General features: G+C 44.8%; 1 protein-coding gene across 1 annotated transcript; it reads left to right on the top strand.

Annotated features, from left to right (window-relative positions):
* The first annotated feature begins 8,933 nt into the window (after nt 1-8,933).
* cct7 (chaperonin containing TCP1, subunit 7 (eta)) lies at nt 8,934-20,961 on the top strand. Its single transcript, XM_029754539.1, has 13 exons — nt 8,934-9,018; nt 11,893-12,046; nt 12,183-12,289; nt 13,249-13,427; nt 13,607-13,668; nt 14,002-14,111; nt 14,620-14,784; nt 15,181-15,258; nt 15,536-15,646; nt 15,891-15,988; nt 17,438-17,570; nt 18,101-18,307; nt 19,990-20,961. The coding sequence occupies exons 1-13, from the start codon at nt 9,013-9,015 to the stop codon at nt 20,215-20,217; spliced, it is 1,638 nt and encodes a 545-aa protein (XP_029610399.1). The 5' UTR covers nt 8,934-9,012; the 3' UTR covers nt 20,218-20,961.

Below are 20,961 nucleotides of genomic sequence, written 5' to 3'. Positions count from 1 at the left end.
GGATCATGGCACCACAGCCGCCTCCAACTCCGACTGTTCCCGATGATCTTGGAACAGAGGAGCCAGACCAGATTAGCCTAGAATCATACCCTAGCCACAGCTTTTCTGTACAAAAAACTTTCATTTAATAGCAACTGGTTCATAAGAAAAGAGTGTCTGGAATACTCGGTTACTGCAGAGGCTGCATTTTGTTTCCCATGTCGAAAGTTGTGTGTTGGGTCCTCGGCTAATGCAGACAAGGCCTTCATGGAAGGTGTGAATTACGGGGAGCCCCTAAATGCAACAAAAAACAAACGTCGTGGGGGTTCCTTTGTACTTATACATTTTTGACATTTGTTTGCCATGCGTCCTTGTCCTTGATAGCCAATTCATTAGATTTATCAGTTGATTTATCATCGTTTGCTTTTGTCAGTCAGCTGTTTAGAGCGCTCATTGCGTTGTTTTTCCAGGTGCGCGCGGGAACTGCTGTTCTCCGTGCCATCCGTAGCCAGAAGTAGTAGACCGTTAGTTTAGCTTTATTACTTTCTGTCAATATTAGTTTTATTTCTTGGATCAGCTGATGATGTTGGACAATATCACTAGCCTACAGCTAGACACCAGTGCTCATCCAACAAGTAGACTATACTCTAATGACAGTAGGCTTATAAGTTTCCTATTTTGATTAGAAGAGGTTTTAACGTTCGGTGAGAAGCATTAGATTTTGCAATGGCACATGCCTACATTACTTTGGATTTGTGTGCCCATGAGAACTGTTTTCACGGTGAAACACGTAGGCATAGTAACACATACAGTGCATTTTCCCGAGAACGCCGACATCCATAGTTTGTACAGGGTTTAACTTCAAAGTTCTAATTCAATTCTTACATTCTTAACAATGACACATAACACTGTCATAAATGTCATTAATGGAAAGAAAGAAAGCTAGTGTTTTATGTCACACGATCTGTGAAGACTCCAAGCATTAACTTATGAATTAGGGTGTAAAAGATACGCGCGAAATCTGCAGAAATATATGATGTTCATATATATATATATATATATATGTGTATATATATATATATATATATGCACGAATTGAACGTGAGGTTGGGCTGACATAATTTACAAAGGAAGCATGTGTGTTTAGTGAGTCCTCCAGATCAGAGGCAGTAGGGAGGACCAGGGATGTTCTCTTAATAAGTGTGTGAATTTGACAATTTTTCTGTCCTGCTAAGCATTCGAAAAAAGTACATTAGGCATTTTTCGTTTCATTGTTCTTTAATTCTAAGCAAGTCATTAATTCTAAGCAAGTCACAGCCTATATGCGCAATTTGTAGACTATAATGATTTAATACAAAGAAATGTTGTTTAAATACTGTTGTCGCACTCGCTTAACAGTGTATTTCTTTGTAGGCTATAGCCTTGAAATAATATAAATACAATAGCCTAAATAATTCATTTTTGTTCCTTTTAGGCTTCCTGTCTGGCTCCTGGCCTGTTTAGAGTGCTTATATGCTGTTTAATACAACATGTATAGCCTTCCCTGTAGCTCAGTTGGTAGAGCATGGTGTTTGCAACACCAGGGTTGTGGGTTCGATTCCCACGGGGGGCCAGCACAGAAAAAAAAAATGTATGAAATGTATGCATTCACTACTGTAAGTCGCTCTGGATAAGAGCGTCTGCTAAATGACGTAAATATGTAGCCTATATGAAATGATGTTCACTTCTTACATTCACCTTTCCATATTTATTCAAATACTTTTCATTAAAATCAATATTTTTTTACATTTATTTTATTTCACCTTTATTTAACCAGGTAGGCAAGTTGAGAACAAGTTCTCATTTACAATTGCGACCTGGCCAAGATAAAACAAAGCAGTTCGACAACATACAACAACACAGAGTTACACATGGAGTAAACAACATACAGTCAATAATACAGTAGAAAAAAAAAATAAGACTATATACAATGTGAGCAAATGATGTGAGATAAGGGAGGTAAAAGCAAAAAAATGCCATGGTGGCAAAGTAAATAAAGTATAGCAAGAAAAACACTGGAATGGTAGATTTGTAGTTTGAAGAAAGTTCAAAGTTCAAATATAAATAATATGGTGCAAATGAGCAAAATAAATAAAATAAATAAATACAGTAGGGGAAGAGGTAGTAGTTTGGGCTAAATTATAGATGGGCTATGTACAGGTGCAGTGATCTGTGAGCTGCTCTGACAGCTGGTGCTTAAAGCTAGTGAGGGAGATAAGTGTTTCCAATTTCAGAGATTTTTGTAGTTCGTTCCAGTCGTTGGCAGCAGAGAACTGGAAGGAGAGACGACCAAAGGAGGAGTTGGCTTTAGGGATGACCAGAGAGATATACCTGCTGGAGCGCGTGCTACAGGTGGGTGCTGCTATGGTGACCAGTGAGCTGAGATAAGGGGGGACTTTACCTAGCAGGGTCTTGTAGATGACCTGGAGCCAATGTGTTTGGCGACGATTATGAAGTGAAGGCCAGCCAACGAGAGCATACAGATCGCAGTGGTGGGTTGTATATGGGGCTTTGGTGACAAAACGGATGGCACTGTGATAGACTGCATCCAGCTTGTTGAGTAGGGTATTGGAGGCTATTTTGTAAATGACATCGCCGAAGTCGAGGATTGGTAGGATGGTCAGTTTTACGAGGGTATGTTTGGCAGCATGAGTGAAGGATGCTTTGTTGCGAAATAGGAAGCCAATTCTAGATTTCACTTTGGATTGGAGATGATTGATGTGAGTCTGGAAGGAGAGTTTACAGTCTAACCAGACACCTAGGTATTTGTAGTTGTCCACAAATTCTAAGTTAGAACCGTCCAGAGAAGTTATGCTGGATGGGCGGGCAGGTGCAGGCAGCGATCGGTTGAAGAGCATGCATTTAGTTTTACTTGTGTTTAGGAGCAGTTGGAGGCCACGGAAGGAGAGTTGAATGGCATTGAAGCTCGTCTGGAGGGTTGTTAACACAGTGTCCAAAGAAGGGCCAGAAGTATACAGAATGGTGTCGTCTGCATAGAGGTGGATCAGAGATTCACCAGCAGCAAGAGCGACATCATTTATGTATACAGAGAAAAGAGTTGGCCCAAGAATTGAACCCTGTGGTACCCCCATAGAGACTGCCAGAGGTCCAGACAGTAGGCCCTCCGATTTGACACACTGAACTCTGTCAGAGAAGTAGTTGGTGAACCAGGCGACGCAATCGTTTGAGAAACCAAGGCTACTAAGTCTGCCGATGAGGATGTGGTGATTAACAGAGTCAAAAGCTTTGGCCAGGTCAATGAATACGGCAGCACAGTATTGTTTCTTATCGATGGCGGTTACGATGTCGTTTAGGACCTTGAGCGTGGCTGAGGTGCACCCATGACCAGCTCTGAAACCAGATTGCATAGCGGAGAGGGTGCGGTGGGATTCGAAATAGTCGGTAATCTGTTTGTTGACTTGGCTTTCGAAGACCTTAGAAAGGCAGGGTAGGATGGATATAGGTCTGTAGCAATTTGGGTCAAGAGTGTCACCTCCTTTGAAGAGGGGGATGACAGCAGCTGCTTTCCAATCTATGGGAATCTCAGACGACACGAAAGAGAGGTTGATCAGGCTAGTAATAGGGGTTGCAATAATTTCGGCAGATAATTTTAGAAAGAAAGGGTCCAGATTGTCAAGCCCAGCTGATTTGTAGGGGTCCAGATTTTGCAGCTCTTTCAGAACATCAGCTGAATGGATTTGGGAGAAGGAGAAATGGGGGAGGTTTGGGCGAGTAGCTGTGGGGGGTGCAGTGCTGTTGAATGCAGTAGGGGTAGTTAGGTGGAAAGCATGGCCAGCCGTAGAAAAATGCTTATTGAAATTCTCAATTATAGTGGGCTTATCGGTGGTGACAGAGTTTCCTATCCTCAGTGCAGTGGGCAGTTGGGAGGAGGTGTTCTTATTCTCCATGGACTTTACAATGTCCCAGAACTTTTTAGAGTTGGAGTTGCACGAAGCAAATTTTTGTTTGAAAAAGCTAGCCTTGGCGTTTCTAACTGCCTGTGTGTATTGGTTTCTAACTTCCCTAAAAAGTTGCATATCGCGGGGGCAGTTCGATGCTAATGCAGAACGCCACAGGATATTTTTGTGTTGGTTAAGGGCAGTCAGGTCTGGGGAGAACCAAGGGCTATATCTGTTCCTGGTTCTAAATTTCTTGAAAGGGGCATGCTTATTTAAGATGGAGAGGAAGGCATTTTTAAAATATAACCAGGCATCCTCTACTGACGGGATTACATTTACATTTTAGTCATTTAGCAGACGCTCTTATCCAGAGCGACTTACAGTAGTGAATGCATACATTTCATTTTCATACATTTTTTTTTTTTCGTACTTGGCCCCCCGTGGGAATCGAACCCACAACCCTGGTGTTGCAAACACCATGCTCTACCAACTGAGCTACGGGGAAGGCTATGAGGGATGAGGTCAATATCCTTCCAGGATACCAGGGCCAGGTCGATTAGAAAGGCTTGCTCGTTGAAATGTTTCAGGGAGCGTTTGACAGTGATGAGTGGAGGTCGTTTGACCGCTGACCCATTACGGGTGCAGGCAATGAGGCAGTGATCGCTGAGATCTTGGTTGAAAACAGCAGAGGTGTAATTAGAGGGCACATTGGTTAGGATGATATCTATGAGGGTGCCAGAGTTTGCGGCTTTGGGGTTGTACCTGGTGGGTTCATTAATAATTTGTGTGAGATTGAGGGCATCAAGCTTGGATTGTAGAATGGCTGGGGTGTTAAGCATGTCCCAGTTTAGGTCGCCTAGTAGCACGAGCTCTGAAGATAGATGGGGGGCAATCAGTTCACATATGGTGTCCAGAGCACAGCTAGGGGCCGAGGGGGGTCTATAGCAGGCGGCAACGGTACTGGTCCCCCGTGGGAATCAAACCCACAACCCTGGCGTTGCAAACACCATGCTCTACCAACTGAGCCACAGTCAAGATGCTCTCAATGGTGCAGCTGAACTTGAAGCTCTCGACCCGCTTCACTACAGCCCCGTCAAGGTGGACGGGGATGTGCTTGACCCTCCATTTCCTGTAGTCCACGATCAGCTCTTTTAACTTGCTGACGTTGAGGGAAAGGTTTTTGTCCTGGCACCACACTGCCAGGTCACTGACGTCCTCCCTATAGGCTGTCTCATCGTCGTTGGTGATTAGGCCTACCACTGTTGTGTTGTCAGCAAACTTAATGATGGTTTTGGAGTTGTGCATGGCCACGCAGTCGTGGGTCAACAGGGAGCACAGGAGGGGACAAAGCACGCACCCCTGAGGGGCCCCCATTTTGAGGGTCAGCGTGGTGGATGGGTTGTGGCCTATCCTCGCCACCTGGGAGCGGCCCGTCAGGAAGTCCAGGATCCAGTTGCAGTGACGTGTTAAGCATACCCTGACTACACCGCTTGCAGGCGTTGCAAAAATAAATGTAGAAATCTATATTATTAAATTATTGTACCCACACTGCTCGCGCGTGCCAACGTGCGTCTGCGTTGCCAAGGGATAAAATAGAAGTCAGTTCTATTTGTGACGCAGATCGTGCTGCAAGTCCTGCCTCTCCTCATTGGTTTATAGAAGCAGATACCCACGTGCCATCTCCTCATTGGTTATACCCACGTGGGTGATTGAAAGACAAACTGAGCTGTCGGTCGTCGTGGTAATACTATGAAAGTTTAGATGCCAATCACCATATAAGTTCAAAGAAGAAAAAGCCTGGAAGGAGGAGAGATGACTAGAAACGATTCGGTTGACCATTTTATGTGTGGATTAATTGGTGGAGTAGAGGACCTTGTGCATTTCAGGTAAAATAACAACTCAAATGTTTATATCGCAGGACAAATTAACTAGCTAAATAGCTAGTTAAATCAAGCTAGCTAAATAGGACAAATTAGCTAGCAAGTGCAAGCTAGCTAGCTAAATTGCCATAAAAGGTTTTCGACCTGTCCCCAAATTAATGTAATTGGTTCAGAGTTTGTTTTGATATTTTAACCTGCGTGTCGTGATCGCGTTTGGTGTGGGGGGACAAAATTAATTTATGCACGATGGCGCACGGCCGGTTTGGGTTCCTGATAAAGGAATGTATATGTTTAAAGTAATGACTAAAGGATTCCACCCTGAAATCATATAATTGTATGAAATGTGTTAGAGTCATAATTCCATAATGTGTGTGTGACTAGACCATTGTTTTACTATGTAGTAATGTGAGAGTTGAGACAACAAAGGACAACAGGAAAGAGGCCTCTTCCAAGGCCTCTCTAATCTAGGGAGGAGAGACACGGCTAGGAACTGCCAGGCGGGTAGAAAAGCGATAAACGGTGTGTGTGTGTGTGTGCGTAGGTGGGGGTGAGAGTTATAAAAGGACTGTGTATGTATTTTTGACTTCAGAACGTTCTCTGAATAAACTGCGAACCTTTTGCAGTATCTGAGACTTTGCCTAATTCTTATTTTGAACCCGGGATTTACAACCTCGGGTGAATTAGTCAAAGCTATAAAATAGTTTGGTTAGAACATTGGGATAAAATTCTCGTGACAGTTCCGTGTTAAGCAAATGTTTACTCCTGAACTTATTTAGGCTTGCCATAACAAAGGAGTTGAACATTTCGACAAACCTAGTTCCACTTTGACATTATGGGTTAATGTGTGTAGGCCTGAATTTTAATACATTTAAAATTCAGGCTGTAAAACAACAAAATGTGGAAAAAGAAAAGTGGTGTAAAGACTTTCTGAAGGCACAGTAGATAGATGTACATGTAAACAGGACTAACAGTGAATAGTAGCAGGATAGATAGATACTAATGGTAAAGGCAATAATCAATGAATGACAGCGTAGTCAATACTAAATCAATACTAATTTTAGCAGCAGTGTAGGTGTGAGGTGGAGCAGTAGTTGTCAGCCATTTAACAGTCTTATGGCCAGGGGATAGAAGCTGTTTAGGAGTCTGTTGGTCTGAGCCTTGATGCACCGGTACGGTCTGCCGGACGGTAGCATGGAGAACAGTCCATGTCTCAGGTGGCTGGAGTTTTTGGCAATTTTTCAGGCTTTTCTCAGACACCACCTGGCATGTACGTCCTGGATGGCTGGGAGCTCATCCCCAGTGATGCGCTGGGCCATCCGCACCACCCGCTGTAGGGGCTTCCGGTCAAGGGCGGTGCAGTTGCCTTACCATATGGTGATACAATCAGTCAGGATGCTCTCGATGGTGTAGCTGTAGAAGTTCCTAAGGATCTGAGTGGCCATCCCAAATCGTTTCAGCCTTCTGAGGGAGAAGAGGCAATGCCGTGCCTTCTTCACGACTGTGCTGGTGTGAGAGGTCCACGTTAAGTCCTCAGTAATGTGGACATCGAGGAACCTCTCTACTGCGGTCCCAAGTTCTATTAGGTACAGAGTAGTGATAATGGAAATAGACGACACTACAGTGGTAGGCTTGAATAACCTCACACTCAATAACCTCACACTCAATGTCAACAAAACAAAGGAGATGGTCGTGGACTTCAGGAAACAGCAGAGGGAGCACCCCCCCCTATCTACATTGACGGGACAGTAGTGGAGAGGGTGGAGAGTTTTAAGTTCCTCGGCGTACACATCACGGACAAACTGAAATGGTCCACCCACACAGACAGTGTAGTGAAGAAGGCGCAACAGCGCCTCTTCAACCTCAGGAGGCTGAAGAAATTTGGCTTGTCACCTAAAACCCTCACAAACCATTACAGATGCACAATTGAGAGCATCTTGTCGGGCTGTATCACCGCGTGGTACGGCAACTGCACTACCCTCAACCGCAAGGCTCTCCAGAGGGTAGTGAGGTCTGCACAACGCATCACCGGGGCCAAACTACCTGCCCTCCAGGACACCTACACCACCCGATGTCACAGGAAGGCCAAAACGATCATGAAGGAGAACAACCACCCGAGCCACTGCCTGTTCACCCCGCTATCATCCAGAAGGCGAGGTCAGTACAGGTGCATCAAAGCGGGGACCGAGAGACTGAAAAATAGCTTCTATCTCAAGGCCATCAGACTGTTAAACAGCCATCACTAACATTGAGTGGCTGCTGCCAACATACTGACTCAACAACAGCCACTTTTATAATGGAAAAATTGATGTAATCAATTTATCACTAGCCACTTTATATATATAATGTTTACTTACCCTACATTACTCATCTCATATGTATATACTGTACGCTATACCATCTACTGCATCTTGCCATCTTGATGTAATTAAATGTATCACTAGCCACTTTAAACAATGCCACTTTATATAATGTTTTCATACCCTACATTACTCATCTCATATGTATATACTGTACCCTGTACCATCTACTGCATCTTGCCTATGCCGTTCGGCCATCGCTCATCCATATATATTTATATGTACATATTCTTATTCATTCCTTTACACTTGTGTGTATAAGGTAGTTGTTGTGAAATTGTTAGGTTATATTACTTGTTAGATATTACTGCATGGTCGGAACTAGAAGCACAAGCATTTCGCTACACTTGCATTAACACCTGCTAACCATGTGTATGTGACAAATACATTTGATTTGTGCAGAAACTGCATGTGTGGAAACAGCTACAATTAGTAATAGCACAGATGAAAGGGGAATGGTATCATTATTTTGTATATGATGTTCTAGGATAATAATTTATTGTATGAACTGAATTGAAAGACATTACATTTTTAACAGTCGACTCATGAAATACCTGCAACGGCTTGAGACTGATATGACAGCGTGCACTCATCATAAGATAATGCCGATATCAAGAGAAATTGCAAAGAATGTTATTGAATTGGGACAGGAAATGTACAATTCGTCAACCTTCAAAATAGATCAATTGAATCGTGTCCCGATGACAAGTACAAAGTTACCCCTGCTAAAAAAATAAGACGTGTACGAGAAATGTAGATTGCAGTAAAAGGCTATAATTAAACAGGAAGAGAAGCTCATAGTCGAACTGCATTGTGGGATAAAACACCGGTGCCGTTTCTCTCAAACGAATTGTAAAGATGATGGTGAGTAGCCGTTCATTGCTTCGCTCATTTAGATTAAATCCACCCGCATCCGTCCAATTATCCGTGTATATGTGTTACCAAATTGCATGTATTGTCAAATGTGTCCTCTTTTTATCGAGATCGACGTATTATCTTTCAAATAAAATACGTTATAAAGTCCACCGCTATCACGATGGTAACAAGTAGCGTCACCTCGCATTAAATGGGCATACCGGTATTCTTACTAGTTAACGGTCCTGTACGGTTAGTTTAATATATTTTTTGGGGGGGGGTTTAGTTATGTGCATTAGTAATATGCTGACATGGGGTTTATAGTTTAAGTGTAAACCCATGTATATTGTTTCGTAGTAGTCATCGCGTCTGGTTAAGTAAAATAGCTACGAACTGGCTTTGTCAACTTGTGCTAACGTTGCTAGCTAGCTAGCTAGCTCGGTGTAGTTATCGGTCACGGTTTGAAGGATCCCGTTTTTTTTGGTCAAATTTAACGCCAGATTTGAATTCTCGTAATAGGGTAGAATTTACGCAGCAGGTTAGAAGAAACGGGTTAGTTGAGATGCAAAAAATATATAACTTGACAAGGTGGATCCCTTCTAGCCAACGCTACTAGCTACAGTAGCAGTTAGCAAGGAGTGGTTGTGGCGCATCAGGTTGTTAGGACAGTCGAGAAGCTTCCAGCTATGCTATGCTAGGCTAGTTAGCGGGCTATATTCCCCGTATGGGCCCCATCTAAACATGTTTTGATTGTCTGTTATTGACAAATATTGGAAGGCTAGCCCCTTTTAGACACTGAATACGTTATTTTACGTTGAACCGGTGTAAGGTCCGTCACGTTATCGAGCAATAGTGGGGGAGAGGGGAGTGCCCGTGCTTGGCCTTAATCAAACGAAACAGTCAGCGCCGCTCGGTCATTTTGACAAGCAGCATGCTTCATCGTCCCGAAACGGGTCTTTTACATAATACATGTTAGAATTTATAACTAGTTAATTGGGGGAGGCAGATGGCTAAAGCGTTATTAAAAACAATCAAGTTTGCACGTGAGAATACAATCCTACTCATTACTACTATTCTGAGATGCAAAGACATTATTTAAATTAAACTGTTTCACAAATGTGCATTTGGGAAATCATAACTAGCACGCAGGTCACTGTAAACTGGCACTCAACATGAAAAAGGTTGCAGACTGCTGTTGTCTTATTATCGGCAACTTCGGGAGCATCTGTGAAGGCCAGCATTTGTCTTAATTATTTCATCAAACACTGCGCTTAAAGCCAAATGTGTGGAGTCATGACTTGGGTTCGAGTCATGAATTTTTATGACTTGAGACTACTTGATAGAAAATAAAAATGACTTGACATGGAGACTATTGGACTCGAGACTGATGTCTTGAAATTATTTGGCCAAGTTCTGTCACTCATTTTGTGCACAGTCTGCGTGGATTACCCTCCACGCAGCCTGAGACAGTATTGCACATGCAAAAAAAACTTTTCTAGATTGGCTGGTGAAATGCACACATGGCCCTCTGATTGGACCAGCAATCTGTCAATCAACACAGGTCAGGTGAGCTAGCGTATTGAGAAGGTTTGGAGGCATTGCTAGTGTGAAACTGGGGGGAAATATATTTTTATACATATTTTATATTTATACCTTCTTTGATTATTTGTTCTGGTCACTAACAAAGGCCTTCACCAATTGCACCAAATTCTTGTTTCAAAAACGTCCAATCTGTGCTTCAGGAAGCTGCGTGTGTTGTTGACCAATGACCAGTCATTAGCATTGGTGTGCAAAGGCGGTGCACATATCCAGATTAGTGACCAGAAAGAGCTCGTTTCATTTTTGCTGGGGGGGAAAAAAGGTTGGCCTACCTACATCCTTATCCATATACAGTTCCGTTTAACAATCTGCTACGGACGTATCTTTGCCACAATAGGCTACATGGTGATTTCATTGATCATATTTCAGATGGGCCTAGTTTGGGTGTGTTACAGGGTTCGACGTTAACGATTTTCTACTTTCCCGGGGCAAGAAAAATAAAATCACTATCCAACAATTTTAAGCTACGCTCATCAGAATTGTGTCCGGATGCGATGTGTTACGCACTTGCCTCCCAATCTCTGTAGAGCTCATTGGAGTATAATTATTGTAGGCCTGCATTGACAGGCACGAGCAGTCTTTCAATCATGCAGTCGCGAGATGCGTTTGAGATCAAAGTGAGTCTTTCTGCGTGCTAGTAGCAACGGCCGTAGCTTTCTTAGCTTTTCTAAAGGGATGTCAGACTGCGCACAAAGTCCTGAATAAATCCTCGTCTTGAATCTGCTGATGCGCTTGCGTTAGTAATGGTTGTTTTGGAGAGGCTCTGGCTAACACGATGCTTTTCTTTGTTCTTCACATTGGCTTTAGACAGTGGTCATCACATGTGTTTTTACGGGTCCAATCAATAGTATGTTGACAGTATTTCCAAAACGGCTCATAGTTCTTTGTGTATTGCTCTTCTCTGAATTTAGGGGTTAGGGTCGAATGTTTTAGTTTTTGACGACTTGGCCCTCTGACGGCCTCTTCGACATGTTTGTCAAAGTGACAGCCAAGTTGTGAGGTGGCGTAAGATTCCCACTTTCTACATTTACAATTTTTAATACATTTTGGCCAAAATATGGAAAATCTGCAATATTCCACGTTTTACAGTTGATTTCATTTTTATTACCAAATTCCGCGATTCCGTCCGTGGAAATCATAGGGCCCTACCTCTCCATCCTTCCCACTCTTAGCCAGGGCCCAACTTGTCTGCATAGTGACTGTATTGTCGATGTCTGTCTCCAGCCAACATCTTGCTGAAGGATGCTCATCTCTCAATTCTTTCCCTCCCTCCTCTCCCTGTAGCCCACACCGGTTATCCTGCTTAAGGAGGGGACAGATACGTCTCAGGGCGTCCCTCAGCTGATCAGCAACATCAATGCCTGCCAGGTCATCGCTGAGGCTGTCCGCACCACACTTGGGCCTCGCGGCATGGACAAACTCATGGTGGATGGCAGAGGTGAGAGGGATGGAGGAGATGTCAGAGAGGGAGGAACGTGGTCTGTCATTTTGGGGGGAGGGAAGCATGGCCTGCAGTAGTTGGACACTTGTTTTGCAATGATACTGAAGCTATGTGTGTGGGATGTCTCCCTCAGGTAAAGCCACCATCTCCAACGATGGGGCGACCATCCTGAAGCTGCTGGATGTGGTTCACCCTGCTGCCAAGACCCTGGTGGACATCGCACGCTCCCAGGATGCCGAGGTCTGTGTGTGTCTTGTTTGTGTACATCTCTCTGTGAAAGTGTTAGTGATGGCTCCTCTAGCTTCCCATCTGGCTCCTCTAGCCCCCCATCTGGCTTCCCATCTGGCTCCTCTAGCCCCCCATCTGGCTTCCCATCTGGCTCCTCTAGCCCCCCATCTGGCTCCTCTAGCCCCCCATCTGGCTTCCCATCTGGCTCCTCTAGCCCCCCCCCCCATCTGCCTCCTCTAGCCCCCATCTGGCTTCCCATCTGCCTCCTCTAGCCCCCCATCTGGCTTCCCATCTGCCTCCTCTTGCCCCCCCCCCCCCCCCCATCTGACTCCTCTAGCCCCCTATCTAGCTTCCCATCTGGCTCCTCTAGCCCCCCATCTGGCTTCCCATCTGGCTCCTCTAGCCCCCCCCCCCCCATCTGACTCCTCTAGCCCCCCATCTGGCTTCCCATCTGCCTCCTCTAGCCCCCCATCTAGCTTCCCATCTGGCTCCTCTAGCCCCCCATCTGGCTCCTCTAGCCCCCCATCTGGCTCCTCTAGCCCCCCATCTGCCTCCTCTAGCCCCCCATCTGGCTTCCCATCTGCCTCCTCTAGCCCCCCATCTGGCTTCCCATCTGCCTCCTCTAGCCCCCCCCCCCCCCCCCCCATCTGACTCCTCTAGCCCCCCATCTGGCTTCCCATCTGCCTCCTCTAGCCCCCCATCTAGCTTCCCATCTGGCTCCTCTAGCCCCCCATCTGGCTTCCCATCTGGCTCCTCTAGCCCCCCCCCCCCCATCTGACTCCTCTAGCCCCCCATCTGGCTTCCCATCTGGCTCCTCTAGCCCCCCATCTGGCTTCCCATCTGGCTCCTCTAGCCCCCCATCTGGCTTCCCATCTGGCTCCTCTAGCCCCCCCCCATCTGACTCCTCTCGTTCTAGTGTTAGTCTGTTCCCTCCATTTTTTTTTATTCATTTTTTTCTATTCTCTGTCCAGGTGGGTGACGGTACCACGTCTGTAACCCTGTTGGCGGCAGAGTTCCTGAAGCAGTTGAAGCCGTACGTGGAGGAGGGTCTCCACCCCCAGACCATCATCAGAGCCTTCCGCAGCGCTACGCACCTGGCCGTCAAGAAGATCCGAGAGATCTCTGTCACCGTCAAGAAGGACGACAAGAAGTGAGTTGTGTGTTTGATCTTTTAATGGGGATGGAATAAAGCGGAAGAAGTTTCCGTTGGACATCAGATTGAACCGTGGTCTTCCTCTAGGGAGCTCTTGGTGATGCCACAGCCATGAACTCCAAGCTGATCACTGTCTAGACCCCCTCTTCTAACTATCGCCCTCCCTCCCCCTCTAGAGAACAGAGGGAACTCTTGGTGAAGTGTGCCGCCACAGCCATGAACTCTAAGCTGATCGCAGGTCAGTTATTTTATTTTTATTTAACAACAGAATCATAAGGTGATGGAATTAGCTTTACAAATTACTTACAATTCATTTGTCTACAGCTTTTGTTACTATTGATAGGGTGGCAAAATTCCCCCTCTTTTGTTTTTACTTTTTATCCTGGTTGAACAATTCTGGATTTCCTGCTTATTCCTTCCTGATTCTGGGAATTTTCCAACCTGGGAATTTTTGTAAAGTTGCCAAAATAATGCAACCCTAACGACTGGTAGTTTTTCAGAGACTAAGGGTATTCATGGGGTGTTAAGGTTGTAGTATACAGCTTGTATTAATGTTGTAATTCAACCCCAGGCCAGAAGGAGTTCTTCAGTGAGATGGTGGTGGAGGCCGTCATGATGCTGGATGAGCTGCTGCCTCTCAAGATGATCGGGATCAAGAAGGTGCAGGGAGGAGCTCTGGAGGTAAAAGACTAGCACCTTAGGGCTGGGTGTGAGGGAGGGAAGATGGTGGGTGTCGTTTTAGTGAGATGAGACTACAGTGCTGAATCTCAATATACTAAAGCAGCTCTCCATCTTGGGTGTCGGGCTGGGACCTAGGGTTCATCTCATTATAGGTCCTACAGCAGGGTAAACTACTCTTTGTTCCAACTAGACAACACACCTGACCAACTGAGCTAATTGATTAGTTCAGTGATTGCCTTAATTCAACACACCTGGTCTTCCAGGTTTTTAAAAATGGTCTACTCCTGTCCCAGTGTCAACACGGGTACAACCCAGCATCCTATCTGGTGTAAACAGGGAAATTATTGGTTCTAGTACACTACCATGTGGTCTGGATCCTGTCAAAATGTTTCATTTATTCCACCACCTATTGCAGTCTGTCTGTCTCCCTCTACAAGAGACTCATTTTACCCCCCCTCCCCCCTTGTCTCTTCTCCCCGCCACTCTCTCACCCCTCCTCCCTCTACAGGAGTCTCACCTGGTAGCTGGCGTGGCCTTCAAGAAGACGTTCTCCTACGCCGGGTTTGAGATGCAGCCTAAACGCTACGACCAGCCCAAGATCGCTCTGCTCAACGTAGAGTTGGAACTGAAGGCCGAGAAGGACAATGCAGAGGTCCGCGTCAAGTCTGTCGAGGTTAGTAATCGATCAGTCAATTTAACAATCTATAAAGGATTTTGGGCTCTGCTGTTGTCACTCAGTTTAAATATGAAGAATATTACACTAAGACAATTGCCAGACGTTTCAATCTGCTTAAATATATATATGTGTGTGTGTATATGTATGTATATGTATGTATGTGTGTGTATATATATATATATATATATGCATGCACCTCCATTGATCTGGAGTCTTGGGCTGAGCACTACCGCCAGACTCTAAAGATGGAGACCCATTCAATCACCCTGTCCCTGTATGCATCTGAAATATCAAGAGTATTATTGACTAAAGCCATAGGAAATACACTACCCTACACCAATGCTTTTTAAATGACTAAGGGAGAGTGAAGTCTATGCACCCATCTCCCCCCAGGACTACCAGGCCATCGTAGATGCAGAGTGGAACATCCTGTATGACAAGCTGGAGAAGATCTACAAGTCAGGAGCCAAGGTACGTAGTTAGCCAACAACGGTTTCCCTGGTTTACATGTCCTCTGGCAGTTGGTTGAAAGGGTTGCCGTGACTACGGCAGGCTAAGCTTGCTGGCTGCTGAGACTGTTAGACGACGTTAGCTTTCATGCTAGCAGACTTTTTTTTTTTTTAAAGGAAATTAATTATTCAACTTATAAAAAAACGCAATAGTAAATCTAGACTCACAATTTATCTTTGTTTTAAAAGCATGAAGATATCAAGTTGTCTGAAATGTGACATGTTGCTCCTTTTTTAAGGTGGTCCTGTCCAAGCTGCCCATTGGAGACGTGGCCACGCAGTACTTTGCTGACCGGGATCTGTTTTGTGCCGGACGTGTTCAGGAGGAGGACCTCAAGAGGACAATGATGGTAGGGGACCGTAGTCAGATATGTGGATTTTAAAACTTGGTTATATTTATTAGTTGAGTCTTCCAAGCCATGGAAAATGTGCGTTTCTCATTCGAGAAGTTCACAAGCATTTGTCTGAATTTAGAGCAACTGTCGGAGTGTAATTCTTATCAATAGTGTCTTCTATTGGTTTGTGCATTTTCAAACTGTGTATTGTTCCTAATGTGGTGTGTTGCTGTATTTCTAACTGTAATGTGTCCTCCAGGCCTGCGGAGGCTCCATCCAGACCAGTGTTGGCTCCATGACAGATGATGTCCTGGGGCGCTGTGAAATCTTTGAAGAGGTGCAGGTTGGAGGAGAGAGGTGAGGGCTCCTAGGAGGAACACTCTTCAGTGTTTCTCCACCCCCCCCACCCGGGGGGGATGAACGTTACGCGATCCAGAGGCTAGTACTTTTCAGACAAGGCCCAGTTTCCCAAAAGCATCTTAAAGCTAAGTTCCTTGGTAGGAGCATCGATAAATCTCCAAGCCGTTTACCAAAACCAACGTTACTGAAGTTGTACTTGAAAACGCTTGTTATTTACCGCCTGCTTCAGAACACTTGTAGAACAGTGTGCTGTTGGGTAATTATTTTTTTTGTCCGGGCACATTTTGTAACGGAAGATCTCCGCTAAACACAGAATCAAGATGTTTGTCTCTGTCACCTCCCAGAACAAAGTTCACTACAAATACAAAGTTGCCAATGTCTTTGGAATTGTTACAAACAAGCGAAGAATATTAAATGATGCTTCAAATGAAAACCAAGAGGACTGTCTTAAGAGACATACAGTGGACTACATAGACCTATACATTGAAATCAATTTCACAGTAATTCAATTAATATTTTGCCAGTTGTATGTAGGCTGTCTGTAAATTGACTCAATATATTTCAGGATGTGCCAAATCAACGATTTAGTGCATCAGGCCTATTGTAGGCTAAGCATTGGGCTAGAATAATCTGGCTTAATATTTGCAGCCATATCGGTGATAATTTCACTAGGAGTTGATCCGTCATCAGTATTGTGGAATAATGGTCAGGTTTTTGTATTTCACCCCCTTCTCTGCAATTTCATGATATCCAATTGCGATCCGAGTTTGATCTTGTCTCATTGCTCCAACTCCCCAACGGGGTCAGGAGATGCGACGGTCGAGTCATGGTCCGAAACATGACCGGCCAAACCGCGCTCCTTAACACCCGCCCATTTAACCCTGAAGCCAGCTGCAACAATGTGCCCGCCACAAGGAGTCACTAGAGCGCAATAAGCCAAGTAAGGCCCCCCCCCAGCCTAACCCGGATGACGCTGGACCAATTGTGCGCAGCACTATGGGACGGCCGGTTATGACACAGCCTTAGATCGAACCCGGGTCTGTAGTGACGCCTCACGCACTGTGATGCGGTGCCTTAGACTGCTGTGCCTCTCGAGAGGCCCGTTAAGGTTTTAATGGAGAAAGCAGCGCTGCCTTTTTCTATCCGTAGGCCTATCGACACGTGCTCTAACGACGCACTTGGCAAACGTTCTTTCTGCACCGTGTTTTGGGAAACTCACGTTACATCTTCGGCCATTTTTGTAACAAGGCATCGTTAAAACGCTCGTTAGACTAAGTTCCATCGATATCAGGAACCCGGGCCCTGGCTAGTAGAACATTTCACTGGCCTGGCAGTGTCTATTTTTAAAAATATTGTATTGCAAAGATTGGGAGAATCTCACCCAGCCTAGTTTAAAATTGTGATTTTTCTGGTCTGTTTTGTTAAATGTGTGCCCCCTCCCACCAGGTATAACTTCTTCAAGGGTTGTCCTCGCTCCCATACGTGTACCATCATCCTGAGGGGCGGAGCCGAGCAGTTCATGGAGGAGACGGAACGCTCTCTACACGACGCCATCATGATCGTACGCAGAGCCATCAAGGTAGGTTGACCCGCAGGCCACTGGACCTAAACCATAGAGTTGGATAGAGGGCACATCCTAAAGCTAAAATTGTCTTTGTGGCAAGTTCTCCCTCTACCCAACTCTGACTTAAACCAATGCCATCCTTTTACAGTGAGCTGATATTTAATCAGTGCTTGGGCTGGATAACTAACCTAACCCAAGGCATCTGTAGTTAAATGCGTCCTCCTACCTAGCACATTTCACTGTTCCCTAACAGTCCTTGAAGTCGGTAGCCTAGTGGTTAGAGCGTTGGGCCAGTAACCAAAAGGTTACTGGAACGAATCCCTGAGCTGACAAGGTTAAAATCTGTCGTTCTGCCCCTGAACAAAGCAGTTAACCCACTGTTCCCCGGTAGGCCGTCATTGTTAATAAGAACGGCAGTCTCGTCTCCTCTCCTCCATCTTGTCTCCTCTCCTCCATCCTAGTGGGTGCTGGTGCAGTAGAGATGGATGTCAAAGTACCCGTGTGATTATTCCAGAACCATTCACTAACCCCTCCATCCTCTCCAGAATGACTCCATCGTGGCAGGCGGAGGTGCGATCGAGATGGAACTCTCAAAGTATCTGCGTGATTATTCCAGAACCATTCCTGGCAAGCAGCAGCTGCTGATTGGAGCATACGCTAAGGCTCTGGAGATTATCCCCAGACAGCTGTGTGACAACGCAGGCTTCGACGCCACCAACATACTCAACAAGCTGCGCGCCAAGCACGCACAGGTACACACACACACACACACACCATGCCGACACAGGTGGGTAGACGATGGGCGCGTTCCAGCGGATCACTTTTGTCAAGATGTTGACTGTCGCTGGTCACCTTTTCGTTGTGTTGCATTATGGGTAGAGGTGAAAGAAATATAACAGTGGGGGTACACCGTACCGTTAACATGAGCCTGTCACAATAATTAGAAAAATCCTCACGTTTTTTTGAAACCTATTACTTGATTATTACCGCATGAAGAATGAGCCAATAGACTTCAACTTGTTGAATACACTCTAATGAGGTGTGGTTGAACTATAACTCTGACATCATGGCCGAGGCAGAGATGAGTGACAGACTTGTGCAGGCCTAACGAATAACAATCCTTGGCTGTCTTTTCAGAACACTTTCTCTCTTTGCATCAAATAGTGCTGTATGGATGTCAGAACTGTCTTTTAGTGTAGCGGTCTAGTAGTTGGAATAGTATCTTGAAGTCTGGACACTGACTGTAGGCCTCATGTAGCCTATTTTAATAACTCCTGAAGAATTTAAGTTTTCCATCTCAGTAAAATTCTAGACCAAATGTTTATTCTGTTTTGGGAACAGGAGTGGAGAAATATGAAAGAATATTTCTTTCAACATAAGAGAATGTGATCGATCGTTTAGGGTCCTGTTGTGCAGCCTGAACATGCAATTTATTTTTTTATATATTTTTTAATTATAAAAAGGTGACAGTTTCATTTTCAACCACACACAATATGCATCCAAGAACAACTGAAATACTATCAGAAAACATGTTGGATCGTTTTCACAGCTTTCCATTTCTTTAAAATTGTGCAAACATCATTTGGATGTCTCCCTGGTCCCTAAACGTCCTCGCTCTGTGAGCCAAGCAGAAAGGAAAGAACTTGACCGTCAACTAAATGTAACTAGATAGAATGATGCACTGCGTCATTCTATCGATATGACCTTATTCTGGTGAGCAAGGCTTTATTTTTGTATTCTAGACAAGCGTCAAGTAATGACAGAAGAGAAGCTATTGTAGACAATTTGACTAAGTCTACCAAATGTCGCAAATTATAAGCAGAAAAATATCTAAAATGAGGCTTTAAAATAAACGTTTTGTTATCCTGCATACCGTGCGTAGGATGCCTACAAAGACTTTCAGTAGTTGTTTGACATAACTGCTTGTGCTTATGCCACATTAGAAGATAGGCTAATACATTTTTTTTAAAGTTAAATGACAAATCTTTACGACTTTTTTTTGTGTGTGTTTGTAGACACAGAAATCTATGTTCAGCTTTGATTTATGGGGATAAAAACTGTCTGACTTGCGACTTGACGACATGTCGACTGTGAACGTTACAAAAATCATGTGTTCCAAAGTGATATTTGGGACCTGTCAGTAACCAATCAATTGTTTCCAGTTTGAGAGTGATATACGGATATAGAAAAGTTTATTTTAACAATTATACAAACGTTTTTTTATAAACAATAGCAGCTATGTTGACGCTGCCATGTTGATCTGAGCCTTGCTGTTGGAAAAACCACTAGTATCTGACTTCCTGCTGTCGCAGATGCACCTGCACCCACTTCTCACAGATTTTCATCTATAGTCTGCTTCATTAGGCTTACTGCTCAAACCCTATGAGAGAGACACACTAACCCCCCTTCTCTCTCTCTCCCCCTCTCCTCTCAGGGTGGTATGTGGTACGGTGTAGACGTGAACAATGAGGATATAGCTGATAACTACTTGGCATGTGTGTGGGAACCCTCCATCGTGCGTATCAACGCCCTGACTGCCGCCAGCGAGGCCGCCTGCCTCATCCTCTCAGTGGACGAGACCATCAAGAACCCGCGCAGTAGCGTAGAAGGGCCACCAGGGGGCGGGAGAGGCCGGGGACGTGGCAGACCCCATGCTCACTAAGGGGGACCCTGACCTCTAACCTCCAGAGCCATAGACAGACATTCTGGCAAACTAGGTGAAATAGGAAAGAATCATCCACTTTGTTAGTAAATGTTCCCATGACAACATCAGTCTAGATGAGATTCTGTTCATTTTAATTAGAATGTGATTTTCTTTGGAATGTTTGGAACCAACATGGAGGTTCTATTAGAGAGCCTCTAAATTCTAATGGAGTTTACTGAGCGATGTATGTCTATGGCTCTGGTCAAGTCTCACTTCAGTCCCTTCCAACACTTCTTACAGGAGGGGTGCAACAGCAACGGTAGTAGTGGTACTCTGGGCTCTGGCTAGGATGGTGGTAGAATTCGGTGCAAATTTCCCTTTTCTCTCCTTGTAACTGATGGCGTTTATGTTGTCCAGTCATCTCAATGCATTAGTTGGCAAAACCAGTTCACCTGTCATGACTAACATCAGTGTGTCTTACAAACTAAACACAACTCTTATTCCCTTCGTCTCACGTCGCTTCACATTGAGATGGCTGGAGACTTGAGCCGCCTCGCCCCAAAACCATATTCTTTATTTTTGCATGTGTTTAGAACCCCCCCCCCCCCCCCAGCCATTGTCTAGGACAGAGTCGAGGGTGCCGCCTTTTGTAATGCTTCTAACTGTCACACGCACTGAGTTAGTCATGATGTTGACAATGCTTTCGGTTGCTTTGTTGCTATTTATTATTGGACCATTAAAATCAATAATTCTACAGCTCAA

The sequence above is a fragment of the Salmo trutta genome, chromosome 5 (assembly GCF_901001165.1).
Source record: "Salmo trutta chromosome 5, fSalTru1.1, whole genome shotgun sequence".
Lineage (NCBI taxonomy): Eukaryota > Metazoa > Chordata > Actinopteri > Salmoniformes > Salmonidae > Salmo > Salmo trutta.
The sequence above is the reverse complement of the archived record's forward strand: the minus strand, read 5'-3'. Positions and strand labels throughout refer to the sequence as shown.